Source organism: Mus caroli, chromosome 4 (genome assembly GCF_900094665.2).
Source record: "Mus caroli chromosome 4, CAROLI_EIJ_v1.1, whole genome shotgun sequence".
NCBI classification, from domain to species: domain Eukaryota; kingdom Metazoa; phylum Chordata; class Mammalia; order Rodentia; family Muridae; genus Mus; species Mus caroli.
Genome location: NC_034573.1, coordinates 144,561,902 through 144,580,699, shown reverse-complemented (window position 1 = coordinate 144,580,699; position 18,798 = coordinate 144,561,902). Strand labels below are relative to the sequence as shown.

The window sequence follows — 18,798 nt, the reverse complement described above, 5'->3', positions numbered from 1 at the left end:
CAACGCTAACTAACAGAGCGAGGAGACATTCTGAGGGCTTCCTGGACGAGTGTGTATTCAAAAAGAGATCTTTTGGGGGTCTGCTAGGTACCACCCTTGAACCTGGGAAGTGAAATGTCCTCCTTTTACAAGGCAGGGCTCTCAGGCTGCTCCATTCTGAAATGAGACCTCTGAGGTGAGGCCCCTAGGCTTATCAACATCACCCAGGGCTTTCTCTGCTTACTACCTCACCCTTGAGAGGACACCGGTGTAGAGCCCCACTGCAGGACTCTGACACCTACTAAGGACAATTGTTACTTCACTGGATTGTTACATACTGGGCAACTACCCTTGAAAAGACCTCTCAGGTCTGAGGCTCCTGAGAGGAAATCAGACCATCTAGGAGGATGGAGGGTTCCCGGGCACTGGGGTGGGTTTGCTAGCTGTGCCTGGGAGGCCTCCAGGAACCCTGGAATCCTGTGAACTTCCAGGGCAACCTATTGTGACACGAGCTGGTCCAAGAAAGCTCACCTGGCTGTATTTTGTGTCACCAGAAGGGATTGCCGCAGACATGTTTAACCCACTGGTACTAGATTCTCCTTCTGTGATTTTTGACAACGGATCTGGACTCTGTAAGGCAGGACTGTCTGGGGAGATTGGGCCCCGTCATGTCACCAGCTCTGTCGTGGGGTACCCGAAGTTCAAGGCGCCCCCCACGGGAGCTAGTCAGAAGAAGTACTTTGTCGGGGAAGAAGCCCTGTACAAACAGGAGGCCTTGAGCCTGCACTACCCCATTGACCGGGGTCTGGTCACGAGCTGGGACGATGTGGAGAAACTCTGGAGATACCTCTTCGAATGGGAACTGGGCGTGAAGCCCAGCGAACGACCCGTGCTCATGACGGAACCCTCCCTGAACCCCAGGGAGAATCGCGAGAAGACGGCCGAGATGATGTTTGAGACCTTCGAGGTACCTGCCTTCTACCTGTCAGACCAGGCAGTGCTGGCACTCTACTCCTCTGCCTGTGTCACAGGCCTGGTGGTAGACAGTGGGGATGGGGTCACCTGCACTGTCCCCATCTATGAAGGTTACTCCCTGCCTCACGCAGTCAGCAAGCTTTACGTGGCCGGCAAAGACATCACAGAGCTCCTCACCCGGCTGCTGCTGGCCAGTGGACGAGCCTTTCCATGCCCACTGGAAAAGGCCCTGGCAAATGACATCAAGGAGAAGCTGTGCTATGTGGCTCTAGAGCCTGAGGAGGAACTCTCTCGGCGGGCAGAAGATGTCTTGAGGGAGTACAAACTGCCCGACGGGAATGTCATTTACATCGGAGACCAGCTGTACCAGGCTCCTGAGGTCCTGTTCTCACCAGACCAGTTGGGCACTCATGGCCCAGGGCTGGCACAGATGGCATCTAACAGCATAACCAAGTGTGATGCTGACATACAGAAGACACTCTTTGGGGAGATTGTCTTGTCGGGGGGAAGCACTCTGTTTCAGGGGCTGGATGACAGGCTCCTGAAAGAACTGGAGCAGCTGGCTTCCAAGGGGGTCCCCATCAAAATCACAGCGCCGCCCGACCGCTGGTTCTCCACGTGGATCGGGGCCTCCATTGTCACGTCTCTGAGCAGCTTTAAGCAGATGTGGATCACTGCTGCAGACTTCAAAGAGTTTGGAGTGTCCGTGGTCCAGAGGCGGTGCTTCTGAAGGGCTGCACAGTCCCAGTAGCAGCAGTGTCCCTTGCAAGGGACACCCATGGGAAGAGAGCCTCTCCCATGGCCTTTAGCACCACATTTAATTAAAAATGAATAGTGATGGACTTGACTGTGGCGGACTCCATTCTTTCTCTGAAATAGCAGGGCTTTTGAGTGTGAGTGTATGCATGTCTATGTGTGCATCTCTGTGTGCGCCTGTATGTGTTTGTGCATGTCTGTGTGTCTGAGTTTGTGTGTGTGTGTGTGATCGCGTGTACATGTTACATCTGTGTGCGTGTGCAGCTGGTGTGTGCACGTGTCTGAGTGTGTGTGTCTCTGTGTGTGTCTGTGTGACCTCAGCTATCCTTCCTCAGAGAATCCATACCTTGTCCTCTGACACAAGAGTCTCTCACTAGGACGTGGTGTCCTCCTGTTTCCACTTGCCAGCATGATGTGGCAAGTACTTTACTGACTAAGCCATTTCTCCAGGCTCCTAGCAGAATCCCCGTAGTTCTATCTGCATTCCTCACCCCCGAGCTTTCTTTTGAGAGATCCCTGGGCCACAGGCCAAAGGCTCTACTCACGAGCCCTGAAGAATCTGTATCTTAGGGGTCTCAGGTAGGACTGAAAGCTGATTTCCTGAGAGACTCAGAGGTCCAGACTCACGGTGGAGACTAGGCAAAGTTGAAGCAAGAAGATCAAGCCAAGGTGTCCCCCATGGGTCATCACACAGCATGGCTACCACCTGAATGCTACTGTTGAATTGCTTGTCTCAAGATGTTCTGGGTTGCTAAGGCTGGGGCCAGTTCTACCGCTGCTACCTCCACACCATCCTGAGATCCCAGCACTCAATGCAATGACTTGATGTCAGAAGGACATCAAGACAGGTACCTCACCCAGGTAGGGCTGGGGTCCAGGACTGCAGATGCCAGTTGATAACTGTCATGAGTGGTGTCTGCCAGAGGCTGTGCAAGGAACACAGCAGGAAAACATGGCAACATACAGAGAACATAAAACCTATGGCCACCAGAGCCTCTGGAAGGAACATGCCAGACTGCTTAACTTTAGGCTTCTCACGAGGGGCTGGGGTGGGGAGGAAATTCTCCCATGGGAAGCTGCCTGATTGTGGTCCCTTGTTATAGCAGCTAGGGTGGCTCTCCTGTTACTCCTCCCTTAAGAACTATTCTCTACTCCCAGAGACCTCATTCTCTCAGGATACCCACGCTAAGAAGCCTGGCTCATGTGCTCACTCACCCATTCACATATCCATTTATTCATACATTCATCCACGAATCCATCACCTCGTCCACTCACTCATTTCTTCACTTGCATCCTCATCTCACCAGCACTCGAAGGAAGCCAACCGACCAGCCCAAAGCACGGGTGTGTATGCTGCAGGCCCCCGGGAGGCAGAAGAGGCTTTAGAAGACGGAGAAGTAACCTAAGAGGCCAGTAAGCGAGGCCGGCTGACCATAGTGGTGATTGATAGAGTAAGACTCCAGAAGCACAGAGTAGGAATCCCGCATCCCTCAGCTGGTCCCCAGCTTTTTTTTTCTGTGTAGTGCGGGTGCACCCGGGGGTTTCAGACTCTGCACACCTGTCAGGACCAGATGCTGTCCAGATGTGTGCTGTGAGAACCTAAGAGCCCCAGGTGTAAAGTTCTCCTGGCCTTGGGCCCTGGCCTCCTATGAAGTTTTAATATCCCATTGGGGAGGCTGCCAGGGGCAGGAGGGAGAGAGAGAGAGAGAGAGAGAGAGAGAGAGAGAGAGAGAGAGAGAGAGAGAGAGAGAGAGAGAGCACCTGCCAGGGTATGAGTCTGAGAAGCTAGTTATTCATGTCTCTCTGGATAGAACTGGAGCTAGAATGAGACCAGGCTCTGATGCTCACCTTGAGTCACAGGGTCACAGGGTAGGGAAGAACCTCTGGCTCCAATGCATACCTGTACCCCTGCCCAGCTCCTTTTCCTCCTGGACAGCTGGGCAGAAGAGGACTCTTTGGGGCTTTCCAGCATCCTAGTCCTCTGTACTAGTACAGGAGTCAATGGACCCAACACACAGCCCATCTAATTCCTCACAAGGGAGATGCTTAAGAGTTCAGGTAGATGCTTGACAATCCAACACAGGAAAATCAGAGAGGGGGTTGCTAGGAAGCCAGGCCATGTTGATGGTCCAGCATACCTGGGACCAGGACCTCTTCCCAGGGCTGTCCCTCCTAGATACCCTTGCAGACTCTATGCTAACTCAGAGGTGGCTTCCATCCTTTCCAAGATGTAGGACAGGGCTATTCCCAGGTGGGCCTGGCTACAGGATGAACCATGGCCCTGGGGGCCAGCGCTTCCTGTTCTTCTCCAGCATGATTATTTATAGATGGCTGGCAGTCTAGAGGGAATGGGAGGCTGCGCATGGAAGGGCTGAATCCTTGGGTGCTGAGCTAGCTGGTCGGTGCTCTCCTACGTGGGGGTATGGACAGGTTTCCTGGACCTTTGTGTGTGATGGAAAACTAGGTTCTATCCCCTAAATGAGTCAGCAACATGGTGCCTCCCCCACCCCAAACAGCATCCTGTGCCTTCTTTGTTCAGAGACAGAACCTGAGCAATAGGACGATTCCCAGACTCCGGAGGCAGAGACCCAACAGCTCAGCTGGCAGGAGCCATCCTCTCACCTGGCCCTAGGTGAGAAATTAAAGCCAGTTCCAATCTTGTTTTATCACAGGTAGAAACCTCTACAGCCCAGGACACTGGCTACCGGGGAGCCTGAAGTTAGTTCCCTCTGTGCCAGGTCCTGCCTAGCTGTGTGCCTGGCTGTCACCAGGCTACTTGTATAAAACCGCTTTAATCCCTCCCCCCCTCCCCAGTTTTCATTTTTCCTACAGATGCCCACGGTTTCAAACGTGTGTGGTGCTTCAGGGCACTGTCATCGGATAACAATACCCCAGCAGAGGAAACAATGTGAGTATTGTCATGGCTGGCCTTGGCTCTGTGCAGAAGAAACGTAAGAGTCCCTGGTTATCGCACCCATGGGGAGCAGGGCTGGGCTCCAGCTCACTCGAAGACATAATAATTTTCTCCCATTATTCAAATCTCCTATTTCTCTGGCTCCACCTTTTGGCGACAGCTGTTGGGCTGTGAGGGCCCTGCACACTGGGACATCTTCACACCTGGGCCAGCTGGGCCATGTCCAGGGGCCCATTGGCACGAGGGAGCCAGATGCTGCTCCCAAAGTTCCTTCAGGGGCCCAGGCAGCAGCAAGGGCACCCGGCAGGCCATTTCCTGAATCTGGCCCCTCCACAACACTGCTGTCTCTTGACCCAGGGCCCACAGTGCTCTGGCAGAGCCAAGGATGACGCGGAGGCTGGGAAGAGATGTGATCAGTGGGTGGAGGCAGCCCCTCGCCCGCCTACACCCACAAGAGCCAACTCTGGCCAGAGGTGACTGCTTTTGGCTCCTGGAAGCCAAGGCACCGTGTGGCACTGCCAGCTGCTACAGGGTCAAGAGGCCCAAGAGACCCTACCCCTAGCCCGGTGGGGCCGGGTACCTCCCAGGGAGGCTGCTCCACCCAAGGAAGGCTGCCCAGGCCTTGTCGCAAGGAGGGAGCCAGTGTAAGCGGATACCTCACCATTATGCAACCCGGGGTCTGCAAGGATGGGCTGCCTGAGCTGGGCCAGCCAAAACAAGCACCATCCCGGCTCCAGAGTGTGAAATCTTCAGTCCCAATTAGAGGGGGGAGAGTGGGTGAGGGCTGGACACCAATTGCAGAGTCTTCCTTGGACAGGCAGCCTGCTGGGAGGTCTGGCCCACTCTTGCAGTCAGCCTGGCCCTGCAGCCACCCCAGCGCCTCAGGGAAGGCAGGAGGTCTCTTCTAGAGTCTTCTCCTCTTTCCCCTAGTTAGAGAGGGACATTTCACACACAAACCCTGTGCGTGGTATGGAGGGGGAGGGGACAGCAATGCTTTCTGCTCCCTTTCTCTGCGCTAGGATTGAATGGTGGGTGACGTACTGTGCCTGGCAGTGGGTGTCAGTGATTCCCACAGGGGCCATCTCATTCCAGGTGCTGACAACATGGTTATCACTGGAGAGTTATCATGCAGAGGTGACACAAATGTGAGCCAACAAAGCAAGACTATGCTTGTTGCAATAGCTCAGGGTATCCTCAAACCGGTCGGGGCTGAGAGCCTTGTGAATACCCTGTTGCATGAGGAATGGAAGGCCCAGAGGATGTGCTCAAGTTGCCGTTAGGAGCTTGCTTGCCTTTAGAGTGAGAGACTTCTGAGAAACTGGGGGGTGGGGTGGGGGTGGGGTGGAGAGGAGGAAGGAGGTAGACAAAGGAAGAGTGGTATCCTTGGTAGGACCCTGTTAGAAAAGAGGATGTCAGTCATCTCCAGGTAACATCCATGGTCAGCAAGAGGTGGCAGCCACAGGTGAAGGGTGCTGTGTGACAAAACCTTTCCGGGGAAGACCCTCACATGCCTACTTAACTCAGAGAAGTAACCTAAAACAGAACAATGTGAAGCTATCACCAAACTCCAACTTGGTGAGCCATGAGGTTTTTATGGGGTGGAAGGAGGGTTACTTTCAGGAACATGACTGAGGGGTTACTTACTGGAGCAGAAAATGACTCAAAGACAGCTATATCACCAGAGCCCACCCTAGCTTAGGTGACAGACCACAAAAGCTGGAACGTGAAGAGCACTGCATAGCCTGTAGACAGCTCAACAGGTTGGAGGGTGCTTTTTCCAAGTGATTTAGTTGGTCTAAAGTTCTCCTAGGCAGATGAACTGGCTTTTGCTTCTTCCAGGCAGCTGGTTTGGTCTTGAGTCTCCTTAGCAGCTTTGCTCTTTTTGTCTGAGGGTGACTCTCAGCAGGAAGGGGCCTAGAGAGTCTAGTCAGTTTCAGGGACTTCCTGAAGCTCCTTTGAGTTGTTTACCTTCCTGTTTAAGGAGTTTCCCTGTAGGATAAAATGTTTCAATCTCAGAGAAAACTGTTACACAACTAAGATGGGGGTGGGGCATATCCCTGATGGCCTTGACTGGGGAGGAGAGTCTTACAGGTCATTCTTACACGTCAGGCAGAGGTTGATGGGCAGACAGAAGCAGCTTTGTGGGAGGCCGCAGCCTGAGCCCGGAGTGAGAAGACCTATTAGGGGTGGGGTGAGTGTCTCCATCTAGCAGGAGCAGGGGCAGCCTTTTATCTCACAGGAGCTCAGAGACTGTTTCCTATAAAACTCATCCCCAGGAACATAAATCAGAGAAGAGGAAGTGGGGCTCTATAAAAGCCTGGAATATCAGCTCTAGCCAGGGTATGTAGTGGGTAAGGAGAATAGATAGAAAATCCTGTGCTTGGGACAGGCTCATTTTGGGAATAGCTAACTAAAGACAGCCAGCTCTGCATTCTCCGTCCTCCCCCGCCCCCCGCCCCACCCCAAACTCTGTGCCTGAGTGTTCCTGCCTAGAACCAGGGAATGGCCAGAGAAATCTGGCCATGACAGCATGTGGCTCAGAAGTCCTCGGCTGAAAGCTGGAAGGGAACCATGCCAGGCCGGTAAGGAAAGATGGCACCTCCAAATCAACTGATCTTTCAGGGGTCTTCTCTGAGTCTGGGTAAAGGCACTATAATTTCCAGGTTAAAAGCTGTTCACAAGAGGGGGTGGATCCAAGTCATCTGCTTGGCTCTTTAGCACAGCTACCAGGGGCAGGGTGACCAGAGCAGGGTGCTCCCTTCAGAAACTTTACAATCTTACCAAAGCCTCTGCTGCTCAGGATGTGTGTGTGTGTGTGTGTTCTTATATGTAGTAGAGGCACACACTGCTCCAGTTCTCTTCCAGCAGAAAGAGGGCCATCCTAAGTGGTCTCCGTCTCCCTGCTCTGTGCCCCCAAAGCTTCCTGTGACTGGAGGACTTTGACAATCAGCAGACCCCGAATCTATTCATCAGGCCAAGACATAGCCCAGTCTATATATTTCAGCCTTTTCTAAGCCAGGCGCCAGGGAAGAGTTTGGGGGCATTAAAGGCAAAGCTGGAGATGAGACTAGAAACAAGGCTGGTGAGCTTAGGAGACATGAGGAGCTTCTGGGATAATGTCGACTCCAGCATAGTCTGGCCCACTGCAGGTCCTGAGGCAATGGGCCCTTATGGTAGTGACCTTCACAGATTAAGAGCCCTGGGCCTCTGTCCAACCACTCATAGAAGCATTCACTCACAATTCCTTGGCTCAGAGGATAAATCCATTCTCCTTGCTTCTCTCAAGGGGCACATCCCTGCTGGGACAGCACTGTCATAGGATCTGTGAACCCTTGCTGAGGGTGCTCAAAAGCCTGAGCTGTCAGACTCCAGGCCTCCTTCTCTACTGTCCCCCTGAATAGGTAAATGTACCATTCAGATCCAGTCAGCAGCGTGCTCTACCCTCCACCCCCAGGCCAGGCTGTTTACAGAACAGGAGCCCCTTGCTTCTCCTTTGATGGTATGGGCGGTGAGGTAGGAATGTAGTGGGTATGTCAGGAGGGAGACAGTGCTGAGAATTTAGATTCAGCAGACAAAGGGTTTTACCCTTCACCGAAAGCACATGCCAAGGATAAACTGACAATACCTCCACCTCAGTGACCCCTGTGGGGTATGTGGCAGGCTCTCTGTCTGTCCCTTTCCCTGACTATTTCCCGTGTGACTCAGGCATCTTTCCAGGAGACAGGTGGGCTTTTTGGAGAGAATAGTGGTAAGGCTGAATGTCCATGGGGCCCAAGTCACACAGGCCTGCTTCAGCTCTGTCTCTGCTCTCAGCTGTCCATGGGGCCATCACATCTCCTGTCCTCAGAGAAGATCAGATATCTTCACTCCCTCTCCTTGGAAGATGCCCCGAGTCCTATTGGCCAGCCTGTAGGCTCTTCTGCTCCTGCAGCTCCAGGGCCCCAGCTCAAGCTCTGCCCATGAGCAGAGGAGATAAGTGTTTATGGCTACATTTTATTTATTGTTTGCCATTTACTTCTTTATTTTTGTACTTTGAATGCTTAGGTAAATGTGATGTCAAGCAACATCCCAGCCACAGCCTTTGTCTGTTTGTTTGTTTGTTTGTTTTAAAGAAACCACACTGCTCTCCGCTCACCTGAACCCCCAGGGAGCTGGACGTGCAGTTCCCAGGCGCTGAGGAGTTCAGAGTGATGAAAGGTGGCACCCACGTGTTGAATCAAACAGTGGTTTGCCATTGCTGGGAAGATCTTTGAGAGTCAGTAGTCTTTGAGGAAAGCAGGGCTCCTCGGCACTGTGGGTGGCCTCCTAACGTCAGCTGAAGGCCTCATGGGAAGTGACAGAGGCCTCTCAAGAAGGAGAGATTGTCCCTCCTGACTCCAGACTGCAACCTCAGCTCTTCCGGGATTTCCATACCAGCACACCTGCCAGGGCTGCAGTCACATGAGCCAGCTGCTTGAAATAAATCGTGCCATTCACCTGTGCAAACAGACGCATGAATGCTCAGAGTGTATACAGATTACAGCATACATACACAGACACGGAGCTGTGCATTCATGAATACACTCGCACACACATACATGAATAGATCAACTATTGCACAAACATGCATGAGAATATCCAGACTATTTCACACATACAATATATACCCAGCATACAGCATACACACAGAGTTAGGCACAGAAATATGCATCTGTGAACACACATGTACCAGAATATAGAACACGCATAAACATGAGCATATGCAAATCATAACATACACACATCCACAGAGGCACACAGGCATGTATGAACACATTTGTATACTTGTGCATATGCATATATAACAATGTATATACACAGACACATACATATGTAATAAATATGTATTGTATATATGTATAACAATATATATGCATATATACAGATACACACACACACACACACACACACATATATATATATATATATAATGCACGAGTATTTGAAGACTACAGCACACACATGTGCATAAATGTATAAATAGCATACATTCAATTGACTTTTTTTCCCCTGGAAACTGGATTGGCTTTGATTTTTGATTTTTTTGAGGAAGAGTCTCATTGCAGTCTTTCTGTTTCAGCCTCCTAAATGCTGAGCTTATAGGTGTGAGCAACCACGTCTGGCTCCAGCTAGATTTTCTGAAACCTGGTAAAGAAGAAGAGGTAGTCAACCTTTCAAGAATACAAATAAAATTTTAATCCTTGCAACAAAACCTCAGCAAAGCCCAGACTTGGAAATCAATCCCAGGTTACCAACAGCACTCGGGTTTCAGGACCTGCTGTGAACCCCCATGTGGCTAGCTAAGCAGTCTAGAGACTCCATCAACTGCCAGATCTTGGTGTCTGGAATGGGTTGTGACTGGCTGTATGGCTGAGAGGTACGTGGAAGCAGCTCCCGACCTGGCGTTCTGGTCATTCCCTGCGTCAGTCCCTGCTTCTTGGGATGCTCTAGAAGTGCCAGGGTTCAGTGTGTTTTGTAGAGTGGAGAAACATCAGCTCCCCAGTGCCCCAGGCATTCATGCATATATACAAACACCCATACGTTGCATTCCCGCATGGGCTGGCAAGAGAGCATGCTCATTATTGAGCACACAGGTACAATACATACATGTCTGCACACAGAGGTATTGTAAAACAACAGCTCTGTGCTCAAGTCAGCCCTACCTCTACCTGGCCCCACAATGACCACTACATAGCTGTAAAAATTAGTTCTAGTTCAAACTCAATCTTGCAGCAGGAACTCCTAAACATGGTAGGGTGGGGAGATGGGTAAGATGCAGGACCTCCCAGAGCCTGGAGGCTTCTTGGATAGTGATGTGTTAAGCCTTGGGCTCTGCTCCATTCCCGCTGGACAGCATGTCTTCAGAATGCGTCCATGTGGCCCTCCGCTGCCTTTGTCCCCAGATCCTCAGAATGGTGACCTTAAGAAATGGGCTGAAGCCAGACGGTGGTAGCACATGCCTTTAATCCCAGCACTTGGGAGGCAGAGGCAGGTGGATTTCTGAGTTCGAGGCCAGCCTGGTCTACAAAGTGAGTTCCAGGACAGCCAAGNGAAGAAGAAGAAGAAAAAGGACACAGCCTACCTTGCCTGTGTGTGGCTCTGCATTTCAGTCTCAGTACAGCAAAAGTTAATCTCAGCACTTGGGAGGCAGAGGCAGGTGGATTTCTGAGTTCGAGGCCAGCCTGGTCTACAAAGTGAGTTCCAGGACAGCCAAGGCTATACAAAGAAACCCTGTCTTGAAAAACCAAAAACTAAAAAATATATATATAAAATAAAGAAATGGGCTAAAATATCAGGGTTCAGACCCCATTGGCTGTGTATTCTGTATTTGATGCCTGGTCACATATGGAGACAGCAGAATGTTAGAGTTGTCTATTCTTCTGACATGTGGGTCATCACACCATCAGGGTGAGCCTCTAGTTTCTTGGTCTAGTTTCTCTGGAAAGAGTTAAGAATATTCTGGACCCTCTTCTTTCCCAAAGGGCTCTCTTTTTTTCTTCAGCAGGCTGCACAGAGACAGTCCAGTTGAGGGTTTTGGGGAGCACAGCCTGCTCCTGGCCTGACTCTGCCCAGACTCCATCCTGAGCCATAAGCATCCAGGACCTAAGCTTTTCTCGTATCCATGGCTCTCTGCTGTTTTGAGGTCAAAGGACTCACTCCAGGGACTACCTATGCAGATGGTACCAAGAGAATCAGTCCACTCTCGCAGGAGATAGACAATGTGGTACTAACCACATTGGCCTCTATGGATGGCCCCCTCCCTTTCCCCTTCTAGTCAGTCCCTCTCTGCTCCAGACCTTAACAGAGCTAGAGTCTGAATAACTTCAGTGTTTCTACTGGGACTTCATGAAGCCAAAGCCATTTCTTCCATCAGGGTTACACAATCAATTTTAATTTTACTGTCTCTCTCCCCATTGTGGGACGAGTGAGACCTTCTACCCCTTGGCCACAGACAGAGACATTACGCAGGATAAAGCCATGGAGAAGATAAAGGGGCCTCATCTAGGAGGGGAGCTGGAAACAGGGCTTCCTGCTGAGAGAGGCTGCCTGAAAGAGCTGGGCGATGGGTCTGTTCTTCCCCCGGGGAAGCTGCTGCTCAAGATGCTTTTGAGACACTTGGGGATGTTCAGAGGTCGGAGTTCAGAGGGACACTGGAAAATACGGCTAGGCAGTGGGGCCTGCACAGCTGTGAGGCCCCACGGAAGCGGCCAGTCTTCTCAGTGGCTGCTCTCACCCTGGACAAGGATCTCCCTCTAGATAGCCTGGCTAGACTCTGAGTGGGCATCAGACAAAGTAAAGTTCTGGCTGTGACCTCAGGGACCACTCTTGAGTGCAGAGAGGTCATGGCTGCCTGTTGTTGTGGGAAATATTAAAAAAAAAAAAGTCTCATTCCTGCTCTTGGGTCGGCAACTCTCTGCCTCAGTGGCCTGGCCGGCCACGCACTGGCAGGCAGTAGCCAACCTGTTTTTATCTCATGGAGACTCTGACTCAGAGCTCCAAAATCTCTCCACTCGGTGCCCTAAGTTGCCACTGGTGGGTCACTACCACACCAACCCCATGCTTCAAAACCCCCACGGCCTTTACCGTGTATATCTGGCAAACCTACACTTTGCTGCCATACCTTTCTCTCTTACGCATGAAAGAAAACACAACACAAACTTACTCGATCGCTGGGCACAACTAAAATCCTAATCTTGTACGCTTTATTAAATCTATTCGCCTCTGGTGGCGAATCCTGACGGATCCACCATTGAAACCGGGCCACACTAGTAATTTTATCTTGTCCTCATGCTATCCCCCAATCAAAAGAACCTAACTCTCTCCTGCTTCCTCTCTCCCTCTGTCCAACCCGGAAGTCCCGCCTAACTCGCCCAGTGATTGGCCCTTATTCATAAGGGGATTGGATTCACAAGAAGTCACCTGAGTATGACTCATTCCTTGTCCAAACCCGTCCCAGGAGAGATGAATTAACATCAAAATACAAACAACACCAGGCCCATCCACAATACTCTCTTGAGTGACAAGGTGGCCCACAATGTGGGGCTCAGCAGGACCAGTTCTGAGGACCATAATCAACACGGGGAAGACAGTAGTGAGGCAACCTTGGCTTTTCACCAGTGGGAACCCTGCTAAGTGGTTTAACAAGTGCTATGACTTCAGAATGGGTTTTCTCTTAAGTGCCTGGTAAAGCCTGGCCCCAGGATGGTAGGCTGAACTGGACTGACATGCTGGAATGGACCCCGCGGGGTGGCTGGGCAAAGGTGAAGGCCTTTCCCAAGAAAGTGAGCTCTGCTGAGAACTGAGTTCACACCAGTGAGGGCAGCTGCCGGGAGAAGCTGCCAACCCCCTGGTCTGTCTCCTCTGCAAGCTCTACTTACCCTGCCTCCTGCCAGAGGTCAGAGCAGCATGGCCGCTTGCCAGAAGCTGGACCAGTTCTCAGAGTCCCAGCTGCCAAAACCGGAAGCCAAACGAGCCTCTATGTCCATGGTCACTCAGTCTTGGGATTTCTACTCCAGTCACAGGAAACACACCAAGATGGTGGAACTGGCCTTGGACCTGAGACGGGTGGCTGATGGCTGATCCTCATTGTCCCTTTGCCTACATTTGGGAATCACTTAGGAGACTGAAGCTTTTGGAGAGGATTAAGGGCAGGGGAAGACCCACCTGTGAATTGGGGTCCTGAGGAGAGCCAGATAAGCTCAGGAATTTGTCTGCTTTCTCTGCTCCCTGATCTGCTGAGATATGAATAAGCAGCCCTCTGCTCCTGGTGCCACAGCCGCACATCTCGCAGTTCCGTGCTTCCTTTATGGAATGGATAACACCCTCGAATCACGAGCTGAAAGAAGTCATTTTTCAATCACAGCAACCAGAAAAGCGGCTGACTCAAACCCCAGCTGAATGGCCCTTCGTGGTGCTCCATTGAGGCCTCCCACCCCCAAGCCCTGATCTGCAGGTTAACCAACCATTCCTCCTATAAATCTTATGAGAAGCCTGAGCCCTGTCACAGGGCAGCAAGGAACTACCGGTGTGTTTGTCTCACTGGATACCATAAGCTGGGAAACTGTCAGCTCTCCCCAGGTCTAGCCTCAGCTCAGGTACCTGAAGCCATTCCGTCACAGTGTCCTGCTGCTGCTGCTGCTGCTGCTGCTGCTGCTGCTGCAGGGTTGTCCTCTGTGTGACATCCTCTGGTGCTGGTCTTTCACCTCAGGGACCTGAGGGTAGTGAGACTCCCAGCTGCACAAGTATCACCACTGTGAAGAACTTCAGCTTCTTCCTCGAAGATCCAGAGGCAACAGCAGTGCCTCCCTCCACTCAGACCAGAGGCAATGGATGCTGCAGTGGGATGGGAGACATGGCCACCCATCATTATCACCATCCTGTGCTAGCCTGAGCATGTCAGGGAGAGAAACACAGCCCTTGTTCCCTCAGAGTCTAGCCAGGACAGTGACAACAGGCTCACTTGAATCAATGGCCCCACTGAGAGATGTCACATGGGAGGATAAGGGTTATTGAAGCATGTCAGTAGAAACTTTAGCTTTGAAATGGACACAGGGGCTGGTGAGATGGCTCAGTAGTTAAGAGCACTGACTGTTCTTCTAGAGGTCCTGAGTTCAATTCCAGGCAACCACATGGTGGCTCACAACCATCTGTAATGGGATCTGACGCCCTCTTTTGGTGTGTCTGAAGATAGCTACAGTGTACTCATATACATTAAATAAACAATATTTTAAAGAGAGAGAGAGAGAGAGAGAGAGAGAGAGAGAGAGAGAGAGAGAAGGAAGGAAGGAAGGAAGGAAGGAAGGAAGGAAGGAAGGAAGGAAGGAAGGAAGGAGGTTGAAATAGACATAGAACTTTCTAGATGTCCCTCAGAGACCACTTATCTGGCAGGCCCTTTCCACTGTCTGTGAATTCCAGATCTGTGTTCTCCACACTCTGAGCTGTCCCTTTCCATGAACAGGACGAAGTGAACATGTCTAGGATTCTTGTCTCAGGAGTTAGTCTGTTCTGTGAATATCTACAATGGGTGTCCTCAGTGAAGATCCTTAGACTCCTGGTTTCCTCCTGTGAGGATCTACAATGGGTGTACATGGCAAAGTCCTTAGTCTCTTGGCTGCCCAAAAGGTCTTGATTCCATTTTGTCTTTTGGATTCACCCTTCTCAATGAATTGAGCTAAGTAAAATGGTTGTCCCATTAAAAACATTGTCTCAGAGTGGTGGTTTCAGCCTCTTAAGAGATTACACTTCCAAGGACACTCAGACATGGCATTCTTCCCCAGGTCCTGACAACTAAGTTGGGCAGGAGAATCAGGAATGACATAATTAGAGCTGGTTGACACCCTCAAACTCAGCATCCTTCAGGTGACCTTGTTCCGAGCCCCTGACCCATCTCCCTGTGTCTCTTCACTGCCACAGAGAAGTTCCCCTTCTTCATATGCCTCACACTACCACAGACAGCATCTAAGGTCACAGAGCTCAGCTCAGCTCAGCTCTGTGACCTTGGTAAGGGCAAGCTCCTCCTGTGGAAAACACAGACAGTGTGAAAATCTTGTTCAGAGGAAGAAGTCAGCTTAGAGACAGATGACAGGGTGGGCACATAAGATTGAAAGAACACACTGGTGGCCAGCAGGAGGCAAGTTTCAGCTCCAGCTGCTTCCTTCAGCTGTGGAAGCCACTTTGGGAATCTAGAGTCCCCCTCAGCATACCTTGGAGGAAGCTGAAGTGGCTGGTGTGGGTTCCAGCACGAGGGTAGACAGGACTGGAATGGGGAGGTAGAGAGGACGGGGTGGGGGGAATCTCTTCTCATGGTCTCTGTCCCGCTGAGCTGCAGCTGGGACCAGCTGGTCCTTCTGCTCCTAAACCCTGAGACTGGAGGGGGCATCCCCCTGCTGCAGCCTGGGAATGCTGTGGTGTGGCTGTCAGGCTCTGTGCTTCGGGGAGGCAGCCCTGCCCCTCCCACTGGAAATCTACCAGACAGATGCACTGGCTGGAGGGCATCAGGTTTCCGGAGGAGTCAATGTAGCAGACCACCCAGACACTGGGCAAGTGCACTGGGCAAGCTAACAGGATCTGTGGGCCAGGAGCGACCCATGGGGTGGTCACGGGGAGGGAGGACATGCCCTCCTCCTTTCAGCCTTTCAGGACTCCGGGAATGTCAGATTTGGGGAGGCAAAGGGCACACAGGAGGAGAAAGAGACACAGAGACAGATGGCAATGCTGGGTAACTGAGCACTTCCAGCCAAGCCTGAGGTGTTGTGTCTGCCCCCTGTGCCCCCCCCCACCCCGTTAGAAAACTAAGGAGTCCAGCTACCTGAGTTCCTCACTCATGGGTGTGGCTGCCACTCCTCGGCACCTGCCTCTGTCATTTTTCATGATCCCATACTTCCCTTCCTCCTCTGCCTTGGGCAGCCATTTATGGAATATGTGTATATATTATATGTATGTATTATTACACACACACACACACACACACACACACATATGTGATTTCTGTGGGCATATTCAATGTAGGTCCTGTGCTGTGTGCATGGTATGTGTTGTATGTGTGTGTATGTATGTGTATATATATATGTATATGTGTATATATGTTTTGTGTATGTGTGTATACATGTGTGTATATGTGCGTATATATGTGTGTATATATGTGTGTTTGTATATGGAAGTTATACAAACAGGTATGTATATTGTATGTACATATTATATTCTCTGCATACATGCTGTGTGTGTACTGTATGCCATGTGTATATGTATTCTGATCATATGTTCTGAGTATGTGTTGTGGGTACATGTATGTTGTGTGTACTTGTGCTGTATGCATATGTGTTATGTACATGTGTGCTGGGTGTGCATGTGTTGACCTTTTATATAGATTAGTACTGACCTCATGATGATGATGACCATGATGACAATAATGTTTGTCATTATTTATTTAGAATTTTTGCACAGGTCACATTTCATCTACATAAATAGGCTCTTTGTTTCTTTTAGGGATTTTGAGACAAGGTCTTGCTTATATAGGCTTAACTGGCTTTGAACTCTTAACTGGTGTTAAAGGCACAGGCCTTTATTATTTTTTTAAGATTTATTTATTTTATGTATGTAAGTACAATGTAGCTGTACAGATGATTTTGAGCCCTCATGTGGTTGTTGGAAATAGAATTTTAGGACCTTTGCTCACTCCAGTCGGGTCAACTCCGCTTGCTCAGGCGCAAAGAATTCGTTATTATTATGCTGTCGTTAGTTATGAGTTATTATTAAGTACACTGTAGCTGACTTCAGACACACCAGAAGAGGGTGGCAGATCTCATTACAGGTGGTTGTGAGCCAGCATGTGGTTACTGGGATTTGAACTCAAGACCTTCAGAAGAGTAGTCAGTGCTCTTACCCCCTGAGCTATCTCACCAGCCCAGGCACAGGGCTTTAATCTTCAAAGTCCCTGTACCTTGGTTTCCTCCTTTGCATCTGACAGAAGCAGCTGGTGGTCACAGCTCTCCAACAGTTATAAAATGGTGAGGGGTACACTTGTCTTACTGCCGGTCTCAGCAAGAATGTTTCAAAACTCTAGTGAGGTGCCTGTGATAGGTTAGTTAGAATCAGACTTACCCAGGGTCTTTGCTGTGTAAGCCAGACTACCAGCCCTGTCTCAACCTATTTCCCCATTGGTGGGCTGGGATTATGTATGTTACTATGGATCTGGCTTCTACATGGGTCCTGGGATCCAAACATGGGTCAGTGGGGTAGCATGGCAAACATTTCCATCCACAATTAAGGCATCAGCAGATCTGGTGTCCCATGAGGAACTAGAAAGATGTGACATAAAGTCTTTCAAGTGACACAAGAGGAACCGGGTTTGCTACTGTTGGCCTACAACCCCAGCATTTGAAAGGCAGAGGCAGGAACATCACAAATTCAAAGCCAACACTCTACCTAGTCAGTCTCAAAAAACAATTTTTTTTTTGAACAGAGCATTTTCTCCGTTTGTTACATCCTAGAAAGTCCTATTTAAAATAGGCAACGTCTGCCTCTTGGAAGAACTTGTCTGCAGTCCACACAGGCAGAGGACTCTGTGGGGAACGGCGGCTTTTATTTGTTCTTCATGACGTATATAGCTTTCTGTTTTCTTTTCGGCCAAGCTTGACCCTTAGCATCTATCTAGAAAAATGTCTACTTTATCTCAAAGCCTTAAACCCCTCGCCCAAATGTATGTTTCATCTCATACAGTGAAAACCAAGAAATGTAACAGAGGCAGAGAGGGGGCCAGTGTCCGTGATGCTGAAGCCGGGGGCCTTAGACAGGCAGGACTCCTGAGCCAGAGAGAGCAGATTCAGTGTGTAAACAGGACCTTCCTGATGGAAACTGACCAGTCTCATGCTTACATGGAAAGCAGATAAATTTGTTTAGTTAGGGTTACTCTTGCTAAGATGAAACATCACAACCAAACACAAGTTGGGAGGAAAGGATTTATTTGGCTTACACTTATACATCACTGTTCATCATCAGGACAGGAACTTCAACAGGGCAAGAACCTGGAGGCAGGAGCTGATGCAGAGGCCACGGAGGAGTGCTACTTACTGGCTTGCTGCCCATCGCTTGCTCAGCCTGCTTTCTTTCTTTCTTTTTTTTTTTTTAAGGTTTATTTATCTTATGTATATGAGTACACTGTCGCTGTTACAGGTGGTTGTGAGCCACCATGTGGTTGCTGGGAATTGAACTCAGGACCTCTGGAAGAGCAGTCAGTGCTCTTCACTGCTGAGCCTTCTCTCCAGCCCTCAGCCTGCTTTCTTATAAAACTCAGGACAATTGTAAGTGGGAATGGCCCCGCCTACAATCAGCTGGGGCCTCCCCCACCCATCTCTAATTAAGAAAATGCCCTACAGCAGATCTTATGGAGGCATTTCCTCAGCTGAGGTTCCTTCCTTTTGATGACTCTAGCTTGTGTCAAGCTGACATAAAACTAGCCAGCACAGTAGCCTAAACAAAACCCCACAGAATTGGAAAGACATGCTATACTTCAAAGCACGTTACAGCTGGGATAATTTTAATCCCAGCACTCTGGAAGCATAGGCAGAGGCAGAGGCAGAGGCAGAGGCAGAGGCAGAGGCAGAGGCAGAGGCAGAGGCAGAGGCAGAGGCAGAGGCAGAGGCAGAGGCAGAGGCAGA

At 50.3% G+C, this 18,798-nt stretch overlaps 1 protein-coding gene and 1 long non-coding RNA gene across 3 annotated transcripts in view; one reads left to right on the top strand and one right to left on the bottom strand.

Annotated features, from left to right (window-relative positions):
- Nucleotides 1-366: 366 nt before the first annotated feature.
- Actrt2 (actin related protein T2) lies at nt 367-1,796 on the top strand. Its single transcript, XM_021160886.1, has one exon. It carries the CDS (start codon nt 551-553, stop codon nt 1,682-1,684), a length of 1,134 nt encoding a protein of 377 aa, XP_021016545.1. The 5' UTR covers nt 367-550; the 3' UTR covers nt 1,685-1,796.
- A 6,843-nt stretch (nt 1,797-8,639) lies between these two features.
- LOC115030901 overlaps nt 8,640-18,798 on the bottom strand; it is a 23,548-nt gene continuing 13,389 nt past the window's right edge. For both annotated transcript variants that reach the window (XR_003836503.1, XR_003836504.1), the window contains 4 exons: nt 13,742-13,975; nt 13,307-13,478; nt 9,632-9,787; nt 8,640-9,100 (listed from right to left, as the gene is read on the bottom strand). This is a non-coding gene — a long non-coding RNA (uncharacterized LOC115030901). The remainder of the gene's footprint in view (nt 9,101-9,631; nt 9,788-13,306; nt 13,479-13,741; nt 13,976-18,798) is intronic.

Coding starts and splice junctions, on each gene's coding strand:
- Actrt2 (XM_021160886.1), top strand. CDS start 551: ATGTTTAACCCACTGGTACTAGATTCTCCTTCTGTGATTTTTGACAAC.